At 44.0% G+C, this 24,694-nt stretch overlaps 1 protein-coding gene across 1 annotated transcript in view; it reads right to left on the bottom strand.

The window, feature by feature from the left end:
- Nucleotides 1-5,248: 5,248 nt before the first annotated feature.
- CENPK (centromere protein K) overlaps nucleotides 5,249-24,694 on the bottom strand; it is a 50,119-nt gene continuing 30,673 nt past the window's right edge. The window contains exons 7-11 of the mRNA XM_054032636.1: nucleotides 19,873-19,955; nucleotides 19,635-19,733; nucleotides 19,217-19,352; nucleotides 13,932-13,985; nucleotides 5,249-5,817 (exon numbers count right to left, since the gene is read on the bottom strand). Of these exons, the coding sequence (XP_053888611.1) occupies nucleotides 5,659-5,817; nucleotides 13,932-13,985; nucleotides 19,217-19,352; nucleotides 19,635-19,733; nucleotides 19,873-19,955 (531 nt within the window). The 3' untranslated portion in view covers nucleotides 5,249-5,658. The remainder of the gene's footprint in view (nucleotides 5,818-13,931; nucleotides 13,986-19,216; nucleotides 19,353-19,634; nucleotides 19,734-19,872; nucleotides 19,956-24,694) is intronic.

The raw sequence follows: 24,694 nt of genomic DNA, 5'->3' as shown, positions 1-24,694 counted from the left end.
TCACTGGGTGAGTAGTTTTCTGTTCCCTGAGTGACCAGAGCAGGGGCTGCACTAGAGTAATCAGGAACCTGCTAGAACCAGTTAAGGCAGGCAGGCTAATTAGGACACCTGGAGCCAATTAAGAAGCAGCTGCTAGAATCAATTAAGGCAGGCTAATCAGGGCACCTGGGTTTTAAAAAGGAGCTCACTTCAGTTTGTGGTGCGAGTGTGAGGAGCTAGGTGCAAGGAGCTGAGAGTGAGAGGGTGTGCTGCTGGAGGACTGAGGAGCACAAGTGTTGTCAGACACCAGGAGGAAGGTCCTGTGGTGAGAACAAGGAAGGTGTTTGGAGGGGGCCATGGGGAAGTAGCCCAGGGAGTTGTAGCTGTCATGCAGCTGTTATAGGAGGCACTATAGACAGCTGCAGTCCACAGGGCCCTGGGCTGGAACCTGAAGTAGAGGGTGGGCCTGGGTTCCCCTCAAACCTCCCAATTGACCTGGACTGTGGGTTCTTCCAGAGGGGAAGGTCTCTGGGCTGTTCCCCAACCCACATGGTGAATCTCTGAGGCAAGAAAATCCGCCAATAAGCGCAGGACCCACCAAGATAGGAGGAACTTTGTCACAGTAGGTTCTTATACTGTGCTCGTCAACATAGTATCTGAGAACCTTCTAGTAGTGTATTAAGCAATGTGACTAAACATGTTTCATGTATTATTTGTTTCTCATTTTCTTCCCAGAAAAGTAGTGTCTTGTTTTGGCAGGGTTTTAGGTTTTCTATCTTGTAGATATGGTGGAGAAGGCAAGGTCAAAGAAAGGCACCTTGCACTTGAATCGGAAAGTGGGGAGCTTTGTGGTGGTCCTTAGTTTCTACAGAGTTCATCCTAGTTTTAAACCACCCCCTGGGAAAATTCTGTCTCCCATTCAGACACGCTTTTACCCTTATTGTGTAGAGTTCCATTATGCCAGAGGAACATCTCTGTCAATCAGTCTTTATTCTAGAGTTTTAGAGGTCTTTGCAATATCCTGGACCCAGGCCATGAAGCACCTTGAAGTATTGAGACCTTGAACTTGATTGTCAGTTCTATGAGAAGCCTATGTGAAGAATGGAGGACAGTTTTGATATGTTTGTAGTAGCCAGTGTTTCTGAGAATATGCACTGCAACATTCTATATTAATTGTCGTTTCCTAAGTGCTGAAGGCTTCATGCTCAGATATATTGTATTGCTGAAATCCAGCTGAGAAGTGATGATGGTATGAATGAGTATGGCCATGTCATATCTGTCAGGATGGAACACCGTCTCCTACCAACTGGAGATGGTAAAAAGCATTACTCACTGATGCTGCTATATGAGAGCTTAGCATCAGTGAGAAATCCAAAGTACTCTTGAACTACTGACTGAATTGACCAGCTGTGGATGTGTACCTTCAACCAAAGCAGACTGTACCATGGCTGAGGACTATTCAAAATGCTCTTCTCTGCCCATCAGCATCACCTTCTGTCTTGCTTGGGTTCAGCTTCAGCCAGCTGTTGTTCATCCAGGAGCTGATCTCATCCACCCATTGGGCCATCTTGGTGGTAGTGGTGTGGCTGTATATTTTGAAGGATAGGTAGAGCTGTGTGTAACTGCATATTGAACAGTTCACCTACTTGCATCTATATGCTGAAAAGGACCAGAGAGAGAATTGATCCTTGTGGATTCTAAATTAACTGCAATCACTCACAAAAAGTCCTGAGAATAACTCAACAAAACCCTTGGCTCAATACACAGTAGTGCTAACCAGGTCCCCTCTCCCATAGTTTGTTAGGATGTATAAAGGATGGGACAGAAAATTATACTGACGCTTTAATGCCATTGTATAAATTGATGGCAATACATGTGAAATACTATATTCCGTTCTGTTCAAGTCATTAAAAAAAAAGCTGTAAATTCAAGGGAGATTGCAGGTATTTTCATATACAATTCTCTTACATTCCATAGTAATTTTAAGATGCTACAGGAGCAAACCATGCAAAATAGCCTCTCTAGCTTCCTCTCATAATTATTGTAAAATGTGGTTTGTTTCTCTAAGCCAGCACAATACTTTTTGTATTACTTAAAAAGCATGGGGGTTGTATCATATAGTGCTAAACACTAATAAACTGAAATCTGGTTAACCAAAAGGCAGGTTATATCTCCCAATGTTACACATGTTGCAGGCCTACAGGCATGGAACCTCAGGCTTCAATTCCAGGATCAGTCACAGGCTTCCTGTGTCACCTTGTGCAAGTCATTTAATATCTATTCGGGCACTACTGTGATCATGGGTACACTTAAGAAAATTATGATCAGACAGGCGTGGTTATCCAGAAGACTTCTCGCTGGATTAATGGATTCCCTGTGCCAGATATAAATTATAAACTGTTGACAAACACAAAACACAGATATTAAGTATTACAAGCCTTGCTAAATTAATTCTGAAGAGTGTAGACAATGTAAAATACAGTGTTATTCACAGAAGTGGTACACTACATTAAGGGGATCATTTTAGGAGAAAAGTCAGAGTTTAAGGCCAAAAGGGCCCTTAGATCATCTAGTCCAATGGTCCCTAAACTTTTCAGGGTCACATTCCTCCTTGCCCCTATCCACACCGCCCCCCCCCCCCCGCGCTAGCCAGGAGTGGGGCTGCGGCTCCAAGGGTGGGGGGGGGGGACTGAAGACAGAGGTGAGGGGGCTGAAGCTGGGGCAGGAATGGAGCTGCAACTGGGCCATGGTAAGGACCAGCAGTGGTGTAAAGATTTTGCTTTGAATGTTCTGAGATACCTTGCAGCACTTTTACAGGGGCTTGCAGAAAAACCCCAGAGGTGGCTTAAAAACACCATAAAACTTACTTCTCTTAATTAACATAATTAAGATGTGATAGTATCAGGACACATTATTTGCACAAAATGTTCTAAGATTAAGGCTTTAAATAAGTAGAAATTAATGATAGTTTAAAATTAGAAAAATCCAACATGGCAGACCAAAATGGTGGAGATGGGGATAACGCAGTTTACATTTAGAGTGGAAAATTCCATCTTCAAAGGGAGGAGCTCTGCTGAAGATGGTAAGAGGGAGGAGGTCCATCCAAGATGGCATCATAGGAAGGAGCTTAGCTTTCCAAAGATGGCATCATAGGGGAAGAGCTCTGTATCTAAAAATAGGATGACGTCAGAGGTGGAGCTAGAAGAACTAGAAACTAATTAGCTGAGATGAGCTGACCTTTAAAGAGCAACCACTATATAAGGCCGACAGCTAGCAGAGTGAGTGTAGTGGGTTTGAAGCTTTGTGGAAGAACAAAAGCTGCCTGAAGAGAAGAACAAATAGTTCCGGAAAAAGCAGCAGAACTCTAAAGGCTTTCACGGCAACGGCTTTCATAGTAGCTCAATCAAACAGCTACCTGGAGGAGCAGCAGCAGCAACTGAACCTTCTAGAAGGCAGCAGCTTTAAGGCTGCTATGCCACCCGAAGACAGCTACCTGTAAAGGCAACCACCAGCAGTTTTCAAGATACACAGCCACGGTGACTTTCAGAAATAACAGCAACCACCATCTCTGGCACTGGTACCATTTAGACAGAGCAGAAGGACCGAAGATGAGTCAGAGGGATTTTGGTGTGAGAGTGTAAGACTAATTTTATGTTTTTTTGTTTTGTTTAAAAGAGTGCCTGGGTGTGTCTGTTAATAAAGTTGAATGCCTGCTCCTGAATGAGATATCTCCCGTACCCATCCTGCGACCACTTGGCCAGTGCTCACAGGATGTTAAATAAATATTAAATGCTAAATGTTTAGTGTTAAATGTTAAGGTTTGTGTTAAGTAAATTGTTTTTCAATCTGTGACAATGGTTTCTTATATGTGCATATAGAGGCTGCGTATACTGCATTGTATTAAGTATGGTATTAGATTGTAACATTAAGACTAAAGCCTTTGTGTATGCAGGATCTTTATATGATTATTACATTGGAACTACTGTATTCTCAGTATGGGTTAGATATTTTATGCAGTCTCTTATTTTGTTGCGTTGCTTTATTGTACAATTCTTAAATGTAATTCTATTGTGTTTTAGTAAATTCTATGTATCTTTTCTTCCTTTATTAAAATTACTAATTTTTTAAATTTCTTTTACATAAATAATCCTTGTTTTCAAAGAATTTCTGCGTGTGTGTGTGTGTGTGTGTGAGAGTGAGAGAAAATCCTTGAGCGGAAGGCTGTATCCGTGTCCTTTCATGGGTTAGCAAGCCTAGCTTGCTCTGGGGAGCCCTCTGCAGATCAGAGATAAGTTCCCTGATAACACTCTGGCAATTCCTTTAAGGCAGGCCACAACCTTGTTACACTCTTGTTAAATTAAAAGTGCAATTGTAGACTAACTTAATTGGCGTCTAAAATTTACGGTAACAGTGGCTCTGCATGCAGCCGCGGACCCAGCTGCCAGCCCTTACTGCGGCCTCTGGCTGGGGCTCCATTCCCAGCCTGGGGCCAAGGCTAGGGATTGGGTCAGATATGGGGCCAGGAGCTGGGGCCAGGGCCAGAGCAGAGCTTGGCTCCCTCCCTACCCCTCCCCCCCGTGTGGGCTGGCCCAGGCCCACCACACACCCATGAACATTTCTTCACGCTCCACAATTTGGGGACCTCTGATTAAATTTGACCTCCTGTATATCTCAGACCACCAACACCACCCAGCACCCGCACACACAACCCACCCACCCACAGTTGCATGATGAGCAATTTCCAACTCTTTCAGCACAAAAAGACCTATGGATTCTCTTGAATGTTTATCTCAAACCCAACACTAATTTCTGCCATTGGTCACAAGGCATCCTGAATGCAACATCCTGAATGCAATTTCTTCATTTTTTAAAATTCACACTGCTAATCTTCAAACCTACAAACTGAACTGGGATAGTTCAAGCCTAGCACAGAAGTGTAGCATAAATGTTAAAAGGAAGTAAGAGGATTGGAGCCACACAGCAGCTTTTGTCTACACTACAGACCTTACAGTGGCACAGCTGTGCCGCTGCACTGCTGTAAGGTCTCCCATGTAGCTGCTCTATGCCAACAGAACAGAGCTCTCCCATAATTAAACCACAGCAAACAAGTGAGAGTAGTTCACTCCGGCACTTTTGTCAGTCTGGGGTATTTTTTTCCACACACCCAACCAACAAAAGTTTTACCAACCGAAGTGATAGTGTAGACAAATCCTGAGGGAGTGTTACATAAGAAAACAAATATACCATATGCAAAGCATTATTTTTTTAATTAATCAACAAAAACCAAGCAACTTTAATAATTTTGTCTGCAATTGAATTTGAGTCTTATCTAAGCAGTCTGAAAATTTTCCAGAATACAAGCACTACCTAATTTCACAGTACTGTAACACCTATCATAAAAACAACAACTAATGGGATGAATGGCCATCACAATTTGAAGTTAAAAGAAAGTTGTGTCATTTCACAAGCTTTGTAAGTAACTGCACTTAAAACAGGTATGGTTTGTCAAAAAATATTGTCCAAGCAGAAAAGATTAACACCCAAAGACTTACGATAAAATATCACAAAGAATATATATATACACACACACACACACACACACACACACACAAATATATTTTTAAAGTATGATTATTGGTTCAACACATTTCTGTTTTTTAAATAGTCACAAAGGTGTCTTTACTGATGATAGGCTTCTAAGCGTATTCTGTTTGGATCCTCTGGATGTCTCAGTGCAATTCCATACCGCAGCAGCAGTTCAACATAAGGTGGCCAGAACGAATCGCTGATTGTCAAATATGGTTCATGTGGTGTACTCATTAATTTGTTTATAAGACGCTGGAAGATCAAGAGAATGAGATTCAAAATATGCATAAAATAGGTTGATTTTAATAAATTTTAATCAAGGAAAGGTGAACACATTGATGTCATAAGAATTGCTTACCTAAAAGATACAAAGCCCGTTCCAAATAGAAATTATTCATTAAAGAATGTTTAATTGATCTTTTAAAATATGAAACTGTTGAATATAAAATTAAAGTTGATTATCTTCCCTTAATCAACAATATTTTAATTTCCCCCCAATAAAACAAAAGCATATATTGGATTTTAGGTATGTATCTAGTTATGCAAGCCGCTCAGTCAAAAGATAATGGAATGTAACTGCAATTTATTTGGTTTTTAAAATAAAAGCCCACAAAGACAATGTAGCAATTTAAGATTTAGTATTTGTTTAACAGGCTAGAGAGAAAGTTAGGCAAACCTTCATTTTAGATATTTTCTCTTTTTCATACCCACCAACAGATATCACCCCTCTCTCATTTCACTGCAATATAATTCCCTAAGTGATCTCTTCTGCCAACAAAGGCTCCTTCTCCCTCGCCTTTCTTCAGACTTAAAACAATGGAATTTCCATTATCTGACCATGAGCCAAGAAACTGCTTTCTGAGTCCCAAAAGGTTCTATTTTTGGCTTTCGGCTCCCCTTTTCCAGTCATCTTCTATTTACTTTTAACCTTAACTACTAATTTTACAGTTATGATACTCAAAGATGCATATCTTTTCACATCTTTAATGCTTTATCTCCTCGCTATCTACTGCACTTGCTTGTCTTGAGCAAGTGAATCAATGTATTAATCAACTTCCTTCAGTTATGTATCTCAAACAAATCCCTCCGTCCCTCCCAAGCCAAAATAAGTTCCTACAAACAATTCCGTCTTTTTTTTTCTCCTTGACCTAGACTTTACAGACAGTGGAGTCAAATGCAATCTGAACATCAGCCTGGTGTCTCTGTTCCTGATCTTAGAGCCCATATATTTGTAAATCTGCCTACTGCCATCTTCACAATATTGTTTGTGAACACCACTGCCTTGACAGCCATGTTAGCCTAAATCCTCTCATGCTTTCATCTCTACTCACCTTAGCTACTGCAACTCCCTTCTTTATGGCTTCTACAAGTTCTAGCTCTCCAGACTTTAGCATATACAGAATGTTTCTGCCTGCCTTGTTCCCAGTACAAAGATACATAATAATCTTCATCTCCAAATACCCTCATTGGTGATTCATTCATTTTATATTCAGATCAAAATTGCCTTCCTTCTTTCAAAACACTCCACTGATTTGCTCCAGCCTATCTACCAAAATGTTTGCTCTGTACTTCCCTGCCCCATATCTTCTATTCATCTCTCACAATATTAATTCATGATCTTTCATAAACTGTTGCTGGTGAGACTTCTCAGCAACACCCATATTCTGAAATAACCTTTACCATCATTCACACTCTCTCTCTCTCTCCCCTGATTTTATTTAAATTATTTATACTTGTTTTTGTACCATAAGCATCATGTTAGTTCTTTTTCAAAATAATTCTTAGTTTAACATGAATGGGAATCATCACTGAAGAGATTTGAAGGAGGAATGTTACACTGTGCATAGAAACATGCAACATCCCTAGAGTATGAAGCAGCACAAGAAAACTTACTGAGGCCTTGGCTACACTCAGGAATGCTGTGACTACAGCTCAGGCTACAGTAAATGCTGTGAAGCGCAAATGTAGTTGCGCCGCCAGCGCTGCGAGACAGCTCTCGCAGCGCTGTATGTACTCCACCTCTCCGAGGGGAATAGCTTGCAGCGCTGCGAGCGAGCGTACAGCACAGCAGGCTCTGATTACACTCGCACTTTACAGCGCTGTACTCGCTGCGCTCGGGGGGAGGGGGCATTTTCACACCCCTGAGCGCAGCAAGTTGCAGCGGTACAGCGCCAGTGTAGCCAAGGCCTGAGGCACTTCTGATAAAAATTTACAAAGGGAATTTAAGGGAACAGTATTGGCGGATTACATGTTCCTACAGGGGGAGTAATGGAACACGTAAGCAGGAGTCTATGCAAAGTTGCTATACAAAATGAAGTTAAATCCAAAGATAAAATAGAATGTAACACTTATAGGAGTGTCTAAGAATGGCTGCCACAGTGGACTGTGGGTTTAACTAATTTTTATTTTTTGTATTTATGCCTATTCTTTGCCTTGGTAATGTATGTGATTTCAATTAAATAGTTGTCACTATTGGTATTGCTCTATAGCAAAAAAAATATATACAGTAAGAAACAGTTACTTGCTGTAAGTGTGGTGCTTCAAGATGTGATGCAGACATGGATACAGACTGTATTCCACTCTGCCGTTTGCACGCCCAGCACACCAGAACTGCAGAAACTTGCAAAGCAGTACCTATAGACAGGTGGCACTTATGCCTCGTGGCTGTAACTCCTCCCCTGGCTACATTAGGGGGCACCACCCCAACCCTCCCTCAGTTCCTTCACACTGAATGCCCAGAATCAAGACTCTGATGCAAAAGGGGACAGAGGGTGGTTTGTGGAATACACATTTGCATCACATCTAGAAGAACCACATTTACAGCCAGTAACCATTTCTTTGAGTAAATGCAGCTGTGTATTCCACTTAGGTGACTCTCAAACAGTCCTCCGCAGGAGGCAGTGCTCAAAGTCTACCTAAACAAGGACTGCAGGACCATTCTACCAAAGCTTGCCTCAACCTTGGAAGATGCGGTTATGGTGTAATGGTTCGCAAATGTATGCATCGAGGACCATGTAGCAGCCATGCAAATGTCCAATATGGAAACGTCACTCAGGAATGCTATGAACATAGAACATTGAACATTGAAGAATGAGCTCACACCCACTGATGGGGATTAGTTGAAGCTGTTTCATATGCAGTCTTGATGCATGATGTTATCTATTTGGAGATCATCTGTGAAGAGACTGCTTGACCCTTCATGCATTCTGCACATTACGCAAATGAAGGAGGTTAAGCACAAACCGGTTTAGGCCTGTACAGATAAAAGGTTAGACATCGCCTGACATCTAATGTAGGGAGACACTGCTCCTCCAGAGATGAATGCTGCTTAGGAAAGAATGCAGGTAAATATAATGAAACTGAAAAACCACTTCAGACAAAAAATTTGGACGCAGTCTTAAAGCCACTTTGTCTTTGGAGAATTGTATATATAAGGAGATTCTTTCCTCAGAGCCTGCAACTCTCTCACACTCCTTGAAGATGTTATTGCTACCAGGAATGCAGTTTTCTGACACAAAAGCGGGAAGGGACAATAGGTCAAGGGCTTGAACAGTGGTTCAATTAAGGCCGCTAGGACCATGTTAAGATCCTGTAGAGGAACCAGCTCTTGGTCCGGGGGGATGTAAAAAAATAAGCCCTTTTAAGAATCTGGCTATTGGAGAAGACTGAAGGGGCGGGGGGGGATGAAATACCAATATGATGAAATGCCAGATGCACTTTCAATTAACTAAATGCAAGCCCCAATGACCAAAAGATGCAGCAGATACTCCAAAATGTCCTGGATAGAGGCCAGCATTGGCTGGATTCCACAAGCTAATGACCAGATGGTCGAGCAAGCGCGGTGTGGTGCTGACATGAGCACGAACTTCCTCTCTGGATCCATCCCTCATAACCAGTCATCCCTTCCTCTTGAGATGCACCATAACAACGGCCATGCATTTGGTAAAGTCCCGAGGGGGAAGGAGAAGAGAGGCCAAATGGAAGTATTGCATACTGAAAATGGCGTTCCACCATGACAAATAGAAAGTTCTTTCTGTGGCTTGGCAAAATCCGCACATGAAAGTAGGCATCCTGAAGGTCCAAAGAAGCAAACCAGTCATTCTGAGACAATGTAGGGAAAATGATCAATAGAGTGGCCATTAGGAACTCATGTACCTGATATATTTGTTGAGGTTGTGAAGGTCAAGGGTGGGTCTTACACCTCCCTTAGTTTTGGGTATCAGGAAGCACTGGGAGTAGAAGTCATGACGTGATGTTCCTGCAGAACCTCCTCCACTGCTCCCAAAACCAGCAGAGAGCAGACCTGTTTGAGGAGCAGTATCTCATGAGAGGGGTCCCTGAAGTGAAGGTGTGGAGAGGAACTGGATGGCATAACCTGATCTGATGGTGCTTAGGAAAGCAGGCCAGCCTGTCCCCAAACTGGAGAGGATGAGAAGAGGGAAAGCAATGGCTGAAACAGTGCTCTGGAACAAGGAATCAAAATGGGTACTGGGATGTGTGGCGTGTGGACTGGATGAACTCAGAGCCTAACTGCTTTCTGCTGTGGGATCTATCCCTCTTTCTGGGGTAGTCTCATTGCCAAGGAGGAGGAACAGGCTGGACAAATGTATGCTGTAGACAACACTGCTGTTGAATGCCGTATTGGTGCCTTTACACTGCCGGCATGTACATCCCCAAGGACTGAAGGACTGCAGCATCTTGTCAGTTTTGCCCTCCTCTTGGTGACCGCAGAGGCCATCACCCTAGCCGAGGTGTCTGCGAGGTCTAGTTAAGATGTCCTTGGAGTCTGCGTCACTTTGACATAGCTGTCCAGTGAACAAAATCGTACTTGGACAACAAGGCTCGCTGGTTAGCAATTTGCATCTCTAAAGAAGAGAAGGTGTAAATCTTTTTGTCTATGAGGGCCAATAATTTAGAGTCACTATCATTAGGGATGGACATAAACCTGCCCTGTCAGGCACTGTGGTTCACCGCAGTTGCAACTAGGGAATTTGGGACCGAATGAGAATAAAACACCTCAAATTCCCATACGGGAATGAAATGGAGCTTTTCTATGTACTTAGCCGCAGGCAATACCAAAGCTGGCATGCTCCAGAGTGCCTTAGCCAATTCAAGAAGCCCATAATTGATAAGTATGGCGACTCTCCCAGGGGCAGATGGCAACAGGATATCCACTATTTGTGCGTGTTCTCTTGCAAGAACTCCACTTGAAAACCGATGGAAGCAAGTACAAACCACAAAAGGTCTTGCTATGCCTTAAAATTCTCTGGTATGGAAGAGGAGAATGAGACAGGCCACACAGAATCATCCAAAGATGAAGAGGAGGTCCTTAACTGATCCAAAACCAGATTCTGTTCCAGGGCTGATAGACCGTGGCAGGATGACTCTGGAGGCTCCACAGGGAGGATAACAGATACCTGGGCCTGTGGCAGATCAATAGTCACTGCCAAAGCTCTGGCTGGAGATCTTGCCTTCAAGCAAGACAAAGTGTAGGACCTCACCAATAAAGGAGTATCCCACAGATTCCATGGAGGCCACTAGCATGGATAAGGCATTGGTAGTCAGCCTCTGTCCTGACCATGAGACGTGTACCAATCCATCAATTCCCCCTGAGGCTGGTGAGGTGATGGCGAGTGAGAGGATGACAACCCTGACTCAGATGCTGAGGAGCCTCAGGATCCCAGTGATGAGGACAGAGAAAAACTAGAGGGAGCGAGTAACTGATCGGACTTGTCCATCCCCAGAACGAGGCAGGAAGCAGTGCTGCCAATGGAAGCAGTACCATTGGTACCGAGCATGCTGGTCCCAGAAGTGGTGTCAATCCTGATCAGCAGTGATATCTGAGTGTCTGACAATACCAACATTGAGCGGTGAAAGCCACCATGGTGCCAACTGCAGTGGTGCTGAGGAGATTCCTGGTACCAAGGTCCCCTGTACCAATCCTGGCATTGGACCTGCTTCCATAACCTGTGGAAAGGGAACACTGGGGTGTAGTGCTGACAGACCCAAGAGTTCAACAGCTTGTTCAATCGATGGGGCTATAGATGACGCAGACATGGCAAACTCCTGGGCCAAAGGAGAGGTTGGGACCAAAAGGCAGAGGAGATCTGTTGCTGCCTGGTACACTGCTGATGTGGAAACAGTCAATGCCAGTATCTCCCTCATCGGTACTGGACTCAGCAGATGCTTGGTGGCCAGAACAAGAGTCAACAGTACAGTGTTTCTAACCTCCCTACTCGATACCGGGGAAGGGTTAGAGGTATCTGTGCCATCCTATACACTGGCACCAACTTTGTGCTAGTTCCTGCTTTTCCTGGGAAGTGGAAGAATTACCTGAAACCTGGAGTGGTTTTGATTGGTCTTATGCAACCTTCTCCTTGGCAGAGAAGACAGGGAACAGCTCTCCTCTGTTTCTTTGCAGAGGCACCTGCTCCGGAACATGAAACCGCAGCACTCTTGGAACCCAAGGGCAATCTCCGACTTGACGAGGGCTTCAGTACCGAAGCAGGCCGCATAGCCTGCTCCAGCAGTTGCAGTTTCAGGAGAAAGTCCTGAATCACTTGAGTCCATTTCTAACACTAACATAACTAACACTATGGTACTACTAATTATATACTACAAGGGAAAAACTAAACTAATTGAGAGGTTGTGAGGTTAAGACCACACAGAGCTCTGACTCCAGCCATGGAGGATAAGAAGGGACTAAGGGAGGATTGGGGCGGCGCCGCCTTGTGAAGCCAGGGAGGTGCTATGGCCACAAGGTGTGAGCGCACCTCTCTATGGGTACTGGTAGGCAAGTTTCTCCCTCTCTGGTGCACTGGGCGCGCACACACCTAAGTGAAATACATGGCTGCATCTACTCAAAGACGACGCTTTATAGGGCCACATAAATGAAAATCAATACATTGATAATTTTAAAAGATAAAGTAAACATGGATGAATTGTGGAAACATGGATGGGAATGGATACATTATTTGGTCCCAGTTCTGAATAGGAATAGCTTAGATTTACACAAACAATAAACCCTAAATTTGTGATCACAAAAGCAAAATGTGCCTCGCTTTGCATTTGTCTCTAAGAAACTAGTCTCTAAGACAACAGTTTTGAAATTTAACAGGCACTGAAACTAGCACTAAATGGCTCAACAAAAACATAAAACAAAGATCAGTGACACTCAAAGTTTAGGCTATGATAATTAAAATTAAAAACAAGTCTGAATTTCTGGGACTAGTTTATTCTTTCAAACAAATCAGACATCTGGGTCTTTTAGTACTTTGCAGGTGTTTAAAATTAGTTAAGGGAATATGAAGAGTAATTTTAAGGTATAGGTTTTTTGAAATTATATTTCCACAGGCCTTAACTCATTTGGCTACTTTAATTTCTGATTTGCTTTCAAGCCCTACCTAATTTGGCACTAAATGGCATGCTGAAATACTTGAGGCATGTAACATGAAGTTGAAGTTAATGACATAAGTACAAAAACCTCACAGTCTGCACTTTCAAGTAAAGCATAACAATGTCATAGTGACCGGATTTTAGCATCTAAACACCAGAATGTTATAATTCTGCAGGCCTTCCCTCAGAACAACTGCTGTTCTTCATGGAGGTCTCGCTCAGACAGATCCCTATTAAAAAAACCTGTATTCCCAAATACTAAGTTTAGGATAGAGAAGGTGCTGTCATCCATTAGCTCTATCAGATTTATGCCTTGCAAATTCATAATTTATTTGGGTTTTTACAAATTATAATAGGAGTGTCCATTCAACAATAGGAGCCTGCTTGGCAATTAAAAAATATATATATATACTAAAAACAGAAGTATCAATTCCTGTAGATCAAATGAAATAACCCAACAATATGAATATATTAGAAATTAATTGACTTGTTGCTGCATTATATTTCAGAACCATGTACATGCAAATAGTACAAAATATAAAAAAGTTAAACATTTTAGTTCAGGGTTTTTTTTTAACCAAACCATTTTAATATTATTTTCTAATGTGAACCATTAAGTTAAGAGTTATAAAACCTGACTTAAAAAGTAGTGAATATAAAAATGACTTAAGTTTGACTTTGTATCTTAAAATTAGAAGTTTAAAAGCCTATAATTTTCCAATTCAAATTGTAGGATCAGTTTGCTAAATTATGCTTACATTTTTAAAGCGTTTAGTACCAGAAAGTTACTTTGGGTGTCCCGGGGATTAAAAGAGGAACCCAGTAAGATTTTTTTGAACACTGTTTCTATTATCTTAGTTATTTTAATTATATTATCACACACCATCATTCATTTTGCTTATATACCATTTCCGATTTTGAGCACTGTAACAAACAAACAAAAAATGACATCACACACAAAACCATTTTACCTCTAAAATTTCATGTAACGTTACCAGTTGTACAGTTGGTTCTTCAGCTGGACTCTACAAAAGCAACACAAAAGATGTTCAAATTCTAACACAGTCAGAAAAGAATCTTAATTGACAAAGAAAAATTTCAATGCAAATAATTCAGAGTAATGAATAAACTGATTTTTTAAAATTTAAAAATATTGAGTCATCATATTAAAGTTACATATTTTAATCCTATATTCAGCAACAAATTCAATGTAAACTCTAAACATAAATGAATGTTTCTCTTAAACTAAGTTGAAAAGAAGATATTAAATGTTACATCTGTCAAGAATGGGATTCACATTTTATTAATTCAAACATATTATTAAACATGACTGCGAGTATAAAGTACTCATTCTGTGTCTAAGATTGGTAAGAAAAGTCACAAGATCAATGCCTTTAAGTAAATTTTCTAAAGTTCTGGGCAAAGAGATGTAAACATGTGATTACTGCAAAAATGTTGTAATCTTGTTTTAAGAGTTCAGTCCATAGTGCCTTAATGTTTACTCTTAATTTATATTGCAATTTAATATTTTTTGGATTAAGCCTCTAGAGGTTATCCAAATACATTTACTATGTTCAAGAAACAAAATTCAGTTTTGCCATAGGATTTTCTTTAAATGTTTTCCTTTTTTAATGTTTAATGTTATTTGAAATTGTCTTCATTTATTAGAGGGGTAGCCATGTTAGTCTGGATCTGTAAAAAACCAACAGAGAGTCTTGTGGCACCTTTAAGACTAACAGATGTATTGGAGCATAAGCTCCAATGTGAGTGAATGCCCACTTCGTCAGACGCACGTATTCACCCACAAAAGCTTATGCTCCAAAACATCTGTTAGTCTTAAAGGTGCCACAAGACTCTCTGTTGTCTTCATTTGTAACAGAGCCAGTTCACGAGTCTTACAAGTTAAAAGATGGTCAGGATTTATGATAAACCCCAACTTTGGAGTGGAGGAAGAACTTATAAAAATTGACATAAGGCCAAATCCTATCTCCTTCCTCCATGACTGTGGAGGGTCCCCTGACAGCATCACTTCTGAGACTCAGCTATACCAGAGACCATATTTGGTAAGGGCCACAAAGGGGTGCACACACATCCCATTGTGCTACAGAGCCCTCCTCCTTGCAATATGGGAGAAGGGGATGTGGAGATTATATTAGCCTATTGGCTGTAGCAGCCTCCATGGAGTGGTTCTAAAGACACTCTGCAGCCTTGGGTGATTTTTTTCTTCCTGCTCCCCTGCCCAGCATCTCACTTCTTGGGCTGGGCACTGGATTCAAGATTTGCCTTAAGGCTAGAATTGGCATATGGAGTATCAGCATGGGAGACATTTTAAACAATTGTACAAAGAGAAATTATTGGTTTGCTACTTTTAAGTCCTAAGGATGTTAGCTCAAACATTAAAGAAGTTTTTATACTTGCAAAATTAAAAAAAAAAGAAAAAAAAAAAGGGAGAGATTTGACTTTATTTTTGGTAGACCAATGGTGTTAAATATTTACAGTTTCTTAAATTAAGTTCAGATTCTGTAGTGTGACAAATTTAACCAGTATCATAAATTACATCACTTTAAAGCAAGATAGCCATCACCACATGGGAAAAAGTATACTTTTTCCTTCCCACAAGTACAATTGACATATAAAATATTTCTTGTAACGTGAACTTTCAGACTGCTGTGTGTGACAAAAAGGGTGCATCTTTCTTTTGAGACTGGAGAGTTATCCTGCATTTTCAATTTAATTCTCATGCCTGCCCATATTAAGACCCCAATCTTGAATCACATGCTTCAACATTAGCAGAGATGCTAACCTTGCACTTAGACTTTTATGGATGTTTATGAAAAAAATTAAGGAGGTTGCTTGAAGTGGTCTCAAGTGCCAAATTTGCAAAGCCAAATACAGATAGGGTGTCTCAGGTAGGACCATGAAAGTTTGTAGTGCATTTTAGGTCCATTTCTGTGAATGTTAGAGTAATAACAGCGGTACAAACTGAAGTGACATTTAGTAACATCAACAGCCATGATCAGGTCTGACCATGATATTGGCTATATCCTCGGTCCTTTGCAAGCATTTCTAAAACCATTCCATTTTTATTTTGCCATATTTGGCTCATTTTGTCAGTGGGGTTTGGAGTGTGGATTCACCGCACAAGCCACAGGTTGTGTGTTGCACTCCAACTGCCCCCATAGACTCTGCTGGACTATATTACTGTGCTCTAGATACCTGGAGTGTGCCAGCAGGGGTACATAGAGCAGTTAGAATGCAACACGCAGCCTGTGGCTTGCTTGGTTGCAGTGTGCCAACCCATTCAAAATGGCCACAGCTTGCCTCCTATCAGAATGATCCTCACTCTGCAGTCTTTGCATGTGCCACAGGGACAGGAATGCCCTCAGAAATTTCTCTCATGGTATGCTGTGAGGGAGTCATCCTGCCCTCAGGGGACGGAGGGACACTGGATGCTGAAGTGGAGTTGCTGGCTGGGCTGAAAGGATTAGGTGGGTTTCAGAAAGCTGGGAAAGGGACTTGTTAGGGTGGAGTTGGGGGATAAGAGATAGGGATGAAGAGGGCTGTTTGGTGGGGTTGGGGGGTAAAAGAGGAGTAGCTGCCCAGTGTCAGCTGGCTCATGGAGACGAGGCACCAATACCAGATGTAGGCAGTGCTTGATGGGTGGTGGTTACTTACTGGTGCTGCAGGCAACTGCTTGCAATGTCACATACCCAGAGGTGCCCATCCAGCCCCAGGTACTGGCAGTTATGCTGAGGGAGAAGTTGCAGGGATGCCAGCATGTCATCCCTGCCACATGCTGCTTGTGCTCTCAGCTGAGCTCCGTGCTCCCTGTGGCGGTTGGTTATGCAGCAGCCACTTTTTGGGCTCCTGCCAGGAGAACTCACCCATGCAACTGAGGAGCTACCCTGCAAGCCTCTCCCAGCCCGACTGACACAATGGTGGCACTTGACATGTGTACGGCTAGGCTGCAGGCACCCTTGCACAGGGGTGCTGGCAATGGAGAAGAACACCCCTGCAGATGCAGCACTGTGTTCATCAGACCCAAGTGGTGAATGACACGCAACACATACATAATCTTCCTAATTTTTCGATATATTTGCAAAATTCATAGATTTATATCTGATTTGATAATTTTGTAATCACATTTAAAAATCGGGAGAATTATTAAAAATTAGGGAGAGTTGGCAGCTCTGCATTAGGCATGCAAGAGGCCTCTAAGATCAATGGGATTACTCATGCTTAAAGTTAAGCATATGCTTAAGAGTTTGCCAGATTGTGGCCTATGAAACGAACCAGCTGCTGACAATGGTTGTCAATAATGGGTCCCTCTGAAGCAGTGTGGAAAATGGTTTAACTACTAATTCAGACAAGGACAAAGTATGTGAATTACATTAAATTAAGGTTACAGCTATAACATGGCTGAAAGCAGCTGTCTCTCTTTTTCGGTTCAGGGGCAGTTCAACCATTCCCTATACTGGTTCTGGGAACCTGATGCTGAACAGACAAGGCCCAAGTGTCCTCAAGAGCCCAACTGAGAACCTTACTAGTTTTTTAGTTTTTGTAGCTATTCTTTTAAACATTAATGATAAAGTATTTGATTTTACTATGGACTTTGATTTTATTATTTAAAATGCTCCCTGATTGCCTATTTTCCCTAAAGTTTAAAGATGACTTTTAGCTCAGTTTCCCTGAGTAGGAAGTTGAGGTTAATATTCTAAACTATTCTCTGTAACACTTTTGTGCCAACAATATTGCTGAAGAATTAAAATTTGTCTTTGAAGAAAAATATGAAACTATCCAGACGGGAGCAGGGTAGACTAATTCAGAACTTGTTTCACTAAGCCCCCATACCAGCCCTCTATGATATAACCAAACTTTGAAAGGTATCACTTAGACAACAAGAACAGTTGTAGGAACTGACTTGGACATTAAGGTCAGAAGGGACCATCATGATCATCTAGTCTGACCTCCTGCACATTATAGGCCACAGAACTTCACCCACCCACTCCTGTAATAGACCCATAACCTCTGGCTGAGTTACTGAACTCCTCAAATCATGATTTAAAGACTTCAAGTTACAGAGAATCCACCATTTACACTAGTTTAAACCTGCAAGTGACCAGTGACCCGTGCTGCAGAGGAAGGCAAAAATCCCCCAGGGTCTCTGCCAATCTGACCTAGGAGAAAATTCCTTCACGACCACAAATATGGCAGTCAGTTGGACCCTGAGCATTTCAGCATGACCCAACAGCTAAGTAACTGGGAAAGAATTCTCTATAGTAACTCAGAGCTCTCCTCATCCAGTATCCCATCAACAGCCATTGAGGATATTTGCTACTAGTAGTCAGCTATATACTACTGCAGGCAGTCTCATCATACCATCCACTCCATGAATTTATCAAGCTCATTCTTGAAGCCACTTAGTTTTTTTGCCCCCATTGCTCCCCTTGAAAGGTTGTTCCAGAACTTCACTCCTCTGATAGTTAGAAATCTTCATCTAATTTCAAGCCTAAATTTGTTGATGATCAGTTTATAGCCATCTGCTCTTGTGTCAACATTGGCACTTAACTTAAATACCTCCTCTCCCTCTCTGGTATTTATCACTCTGATGTATTTATAGAGAGCAATCATATCTCCCCTTCAGCCTTCGTTTGGTTAGGCTAAACAAGCCAAGCTCTTTGAGGCTAGGTCTATACTACCCGCCTGAATCGGCGGGTAGAAATCGACCTCTCGGGGATCGATTTATCACGTCCCAACGGGACGCGACAATCGATCCCCAAATCGGCGCTCTAACTCCACCAGCGGAGGTGGTAGTAAGCGCCGCCGACAGAAAGCCACAGAAGTCGATTTTGCCGCCGTCCTCACAATGGGGTAAGTCGGCTGCGATACGTCAAATTCAGCTACGCTATTCACGTAGCTGAATTTGCGTATCTTAAATCGACTCCCCGCTGTAGTGTAGATGTACCCTGAGTCTCCTCTCATAAGGTAGATTTTCCATTCCTCTGATCATCCTAGTAGCCCTTCTCTGCACATGCTCCAGTTTGAATTAATCTTTCTTAATTGTGGGAGATCAGAATTGCACACAGTATTCCAGATGAGGTCTCACCAGTGCCTCGTATAATGGTACCAAAACTACATGTATGACTTAAATATGGATTCCACCTTTCCAGCATTGTGACTTTAAAATTATATAAAACCAAGTTAAAGAAAAATTAATAAAACCTTTTCAAATTTGATAATTTTAAAGAAATCATACTTTTTTCTTCTTTTTAGCACTTTCATCTTCTTCCGGGAGAGGAAAATGTTCTTCTAGGAACTCCCCCAGAGCACTCAAGAGCTCTTCCTTATATGCCCTTATTTTCAGCATTTTACTTTTCAGTTCTTGTAACGTTCTAAAAACCCAATGTAAAAATAAAGTTTAACTGATGTGACATGTAATTCAATAAAAAGGTACTGTTCCTACAAGAATGGCATTAATAACCCAAATATCACAAAGTGCAAGTGCAGCCTGTAGCATATTTGCAACCTAGTTTTCAAATGTATTTTATTACTTGATTATTTGATCTTTACCAAAGATATCAAACATTAATATTAGATTTTTAAAATCTATTTTAATTGTCATCCTAATATTCAATCCTTTCACTCTTTTTGCTGGAAAAAAGCACTACAAATACCTTTTTTCAGAAAATTGTACCACTTGATTTTTCATTTCTTCATGTGTTACATCAAGAGCATCTACCAATTGCTGCTGCTCATCCAGCCACTGCTGTTCTCTTTAAACATAAAAGTGAGAAAAAAAATGAGAGAGGGAACAATGGATAATTAGAAGTTTTCAGACCTACTGAAACAATGATTCTTACTTGATTTTCTAACAAAATTGTATGGCATTCATAAGCTCAATTCACTTTATACCTTTTCATGTCTTCCTTCAGCTTTTTATTCTTTGACTGAACTGTAGACAGCACCATTTCAAGATCATGGTCTACTTTCTGCAACTACAAAATTGGAAATTGAAGTGTATATTATGGAGAAATGCAACTCTATTAGTGCTATGTAAAACAAAACTTGATAGTGCTGTTGTGGTATCACTCAGATACCACAGTGACAGGAACCAAAATTATCTTGACAGACAAATCAGTAACAACCCACATCTCACATAATAGTATACTGAAAAAAAAGACGGTTACTCACCGTTGTAACTGTTGTTCTTCGAGATGTGTTGCTCATATCCATTCCATTAGGTGTGCGCGCGCCGCGTGCACAATCGGAGAATTTTCTACCCTAGCAACACCGGCGGGTCGGCTGTGGAGCCCCCTAGAGTGGCGCCTTCATGGCGCTGAATATATACCCCAGCCGACCCGGCGCCCCCTCAGTTCCTTCTTGCCGGCTACTCCGACAGTGGGGAAGGGGGGCGGGTTTGGAATGGATATGAGCAACACATCTCGAAGAACAACAGTTACAACGGTGAGTAACCGTCTTTTCTTCTTCGAGTGCTTGCTCATATCCATTCCATTAGGTGACTCCCAAGCCCAACTTAGGTGGTGGGGTCGGAGTGAGACATTGCTGTGTGCAAAACCGCTGATCCGAATGCAGCATCGTCCCTGGACTGCTGCACTAGTGCATAGTGAGCTGTAAACGTGTGGACTGATGACCAAACCGCCGCTCTACAAATATCCTGGATCGGAACTTGTGCCAGGAAAGCAGTCGAGGAAGCTTGGGCCCTCGTGGAGTGAGCGGTGAGGTGCGGTGCTGAGACACCTGCCAGGTCATAGCAAGTCCGGATGCAAGACGTAATCCAGGAGGATAGGCGTTGTGAGGAGACCGGTGAGCCTTTCATTCGGTCGGCCACTGCAACGAAGAGTTGCGTCGTCTTCCTAAAGTGCCTTGTGCAGTCAATATAGAAAGCCAGGGCCCTGCGTACGTCCAGAGAATGCAAACGTTGATCCTGGCGAGTAGCATGTGGTTTAGGATGAAAGACCGGGAGAAATATATCCTGGTTGATATGAAATGGAGAAACCACCTTAGGGAGAAAGGCAGGATGTGGACGAAGCTGCACTTTATCCTTATGGAAAACTGTATAAGGGGGCTCGGATGTAAGCGCCCTGAGTTCAGAAACGCGCCTTGCTGAGGTGATGGCTACGAGGAAGGCTGTCTTCCAGGATAGGTACAAAAGTGAACAGGTGGCCAGTGGCTCAAATGGAGGACCTGTGAGCTTGGAGAGAACCAGGTTAAGGTCCCACGTCGGGACGGGCTGACGTTGTTGTGGGTACATCCGGTCTAAGCCCTTGAGGAATCTAACGACCATCGGGTTAGAGAATACCGAGGACGCGAGTTCCCCTGGGTGAAAGGCTGATATAGCGGCCAGGTGAACTCTAATTGAAGATATCGCCAACCCCTGCTGTTTTAGGGAGAGGAGATATTCCAATATGAGAGGAATAGGTGCCTGTAGCGGGGACGTGGCTCGTTGTTCGCACCAACAGGAGAACCGCTTCCACTTGGCCAAATACGTGGCTCGTTTTGAGGGCTTCCTACTGCTCAACAGAATCTGTTGGACCGATAGTGAGCATTGTTGTTCTGTCTGGGAGAACCATGGAGCAGCCACGCCGTGAGGTGAAGAGAATGCAGGTCGGGGTGACGCAGTCGGCCGTGGTCCTGAGAGATGAGATCCGGACATAATGGAAGCGGGATCGGTGTCCGAATCGAGAGTTCCAACAGTGTGGTGTACCAATGTTGTCTCGGCCACGCTGGAGCGATCAGAATTACCTGTGCCTGGTCTCTGCGCAATTTGAGCAGTACCTTGTGGACCAGAGGAAACGGAGGGAAGGCATAAAACAGGTGGTCTTTCCAGGGAAGGAGAAACGCATCCGAGAGGGAGCCCGGAGCTCGACCTTGTAGGGAGCAGAACACGTGGCACTTCCTGTTGTCTCGAGATGCAAACAGGTCTATCTGGGGAAACCCCCACTTCTGGAAGATGGAATGTATGATGTCCGGACGGATGGACCACTCGTGCGTCTGAAAAGACCTGCTGAGTCGGTCCGCTAAAGTATTCTGGACTCCAGGGAGGAACGATGCCGTAAGATGGATTGAGTGGGCGATGCAGAAGTCCCACAGGTGAATGGCCTCTTGGCATAGAATTGACAAATGTGCTCCTCCTTGCTTGTTGATGTAAAACATGGCCGTGGTGTTGTCGATGAGAACTAACACACAACGGCCACGTAGGAGATTGAGAAATGCCTGGCACACCAGGCGCACCGCCATCAGTTCCCGAACATTGATGTGCAGGGCTAACTGAGATGCAGTCCACAGGCCCTGAGTATGGTGTTCGTTGAGGTGGGCGCCCCAACCCAGAGATGAAGCGTCTGTAACCAGTTGCAGAGAGGGTTGTGGTGCGTGAAATGGCATCCCCTCGCAAACTACATTGTGATCTAGCCACCAGGTGAGGGAGGTCAGGATCGAGTTCGGGATCGTGACCACCATGTTCAGGCTGTCCCGATGTGGGCGGTATATCGATGACACCCAGGTCTGGAGTGGGCGAAGCCGAAGTCTGGCATGCCTGGTTACGTACGTGCAGGAAGCCATGTGACCCAGTAGGGTGAGGCACGACCTCACCGTGGTAGTTGGGAAGGCCCTGAGCCCTTGAATGAGGCTCGTGATGGTACAAAAGCGGTTGTCTGGCAGGATGGCTTGTGCACGTCTGGAGTCTAGGACTGCGCCGATGAATTCTATTCTCTGGGTAGGTTCTAGAGTGGATTTGTCCTTGTTGAGAAGGATGCCCAACTTGTTGAATGTGTACCAGCCAGTCGTCTAGGTACGGGAACACCTGTATCCCTTGTCGACGAAGGTACGCTGCCACGACAGCCATACATTTCGTGAACACTCTTGGGGCCGAGGATAGGCCGAAGGGAAGGACTGCAAATTGATAGTGCACTCTGCTTACCACGAATCGCAGGAAGCGTCTGTGAGGCGGGTAAATTGCGATATGAAAGTAAGCGTCTTTCATGTCGAGGGCGGCGAACCAGTCTCCAGGATCGAGGGAAGGGATAATGGCCCCCAAAGAGACCATGCGGAACTTCAACTTTACTACGAATTTGTTGAGTCCGCGCAAGTCCAAGATGGGCCGCAGACCTCCTTTGGACTTGGGGATCAGGAAGTAACGGGAATAAAATCCCCTGCCCCTTAACTCTATCGGAACCTCCTCTATGGCCCCCATGGCAAGGAGCGTAGAAACCTCCTGTATAAGAAGTTGCTCGTGAGAAGGGTCCCTGAAGAGGGACGGGGAAGGGGGGTGGGAGGGGGGGGATAGAAGAAAACTGGATAGCGTATCCCCTCTCCACCGTGCGGAGGACCCAACGGTCCGAAGTTATAAGGGACCAAGCACGGTGGAAGTGGGAGAGGCGATCCTGAAAGGAGGGGGCTGGATCCTGGGGGATGACTGGGGCGCCGTCCTCGACCGCACCTTCAAAAGTTCTGTCTAGGACCTGAAGGTGGTCTTGGTGGCCCCTGGTTCTGACCGGGTTGAGGGCCAGCCCATCTTCTCCTACCACCTCGCACTCGCCTTCTGGCAGGGTCCTGTCTCTGACGAGGTGGAGGGGGGTAAAAACGTTGAGGCTGGGGCCTAAATGGTCTGCGCTGGGGACCCGCAACATGCATCCCCAGGGAGCGCATGATTGTCCTGGAGTCCTTGAGGCTCTGCAATCGAGAGTCCGTCTTCTCCGAGAACAACCCCTGTCCTTCAAAGGGCAAATCCTGTAGGGTTTGCTGTAATTCAGGGGGCAAACCCGAAACTTGGAGCCAGGAGGTCCTTCGCATAGCGATACCTGCGGCCAGGGTTCTCGCGGCCGAGTCCGCTATGTCCAGGGAGGCCTGTAAGGAGGTCCGAGCCACCTTCTTACCCTCCTCAACCAAGGCCCCAAACTCTTCCCTGGACTCTTGGGGAACCAATTCCTTGAACTTCCCCATAGAGTTCCAGGAATTAAAGTTGTAGCGGCTCAGGAGCGCCTGCTGGTTAGCCGCTCTAAGTTGCAGCCCTCCAGCTGAATAAACTTTACGGCCAAACAAATCGAGTCGCTTAGCCTCCTTTGATTTGGGAGCTGCAGCTTGTTGACCGTGGCGCTCCCTTGCATTCACTGATGACACCACCAGCGAACACGGCTGGGGATGGGTATACAAGTACTCGTAGTCTTTGGAAAGGACAAAGTACTTTCTTTCCACCCCTCTCGCTGTAGGTGGGATAGAGGCAGGGGTTTGCCATATCGTAGTTGCGTTCGCCTGGATCGTGCGGATCAGGGGCAACGCCACTCTTGATGGGACATCCGCCGCGAGGATATTTACAATGGGGTCCTGCACCTCCACTATCTCCTCCGTCTGTAGGTCCATGTTACGGGCCATCCTACGTAACAGGTCCTGATGAGCCCGAAGATCTATTGGGGGTGGACCTGTGCACGACGTGCCCGCCACTGCCTCATCCGGAGAGGAAGAGGAAGATGCCTCTGGTGGTAAGGGATCCAGGGGAGGATCCTGGTCTCCCTGTTCCTGGGTCGGAGCATCACCTGCCCTTGGGTCCGGGACGTCAGGTGGTGCAGATACAGAGGCCTCCATGCCCCCTGGAGGAGGGCGAGAGATGGTGGACTCTGGGGCCCTTGTATCAGAGTGACCCGAGCGAGAGGTTGTTGGAGCCCCTTGCGCCTGGTGGTATGCCCACGGGGTCCAGAATGACCAGTGAGATGGGCCATGG

Source organism: Malaclemys terrapin, chromosome 6, assembly GCF_027887155.1.
Source record: "Malaclemys terrapin pileata isolate rMalTer1 chromosome 6, rMalTer1.hap1, whole genome shotgun sequence".
Lineage (NCBI taxonomy): Eukaryota > Metazoa > Chordata > Testudines > Emydidae > Malaclemys > Malaclemys terrapin.
Note: the sequence above shows the minus strand (reverse complement) of the source record. Positions and strands in the feature narration are given on the sequence as shown.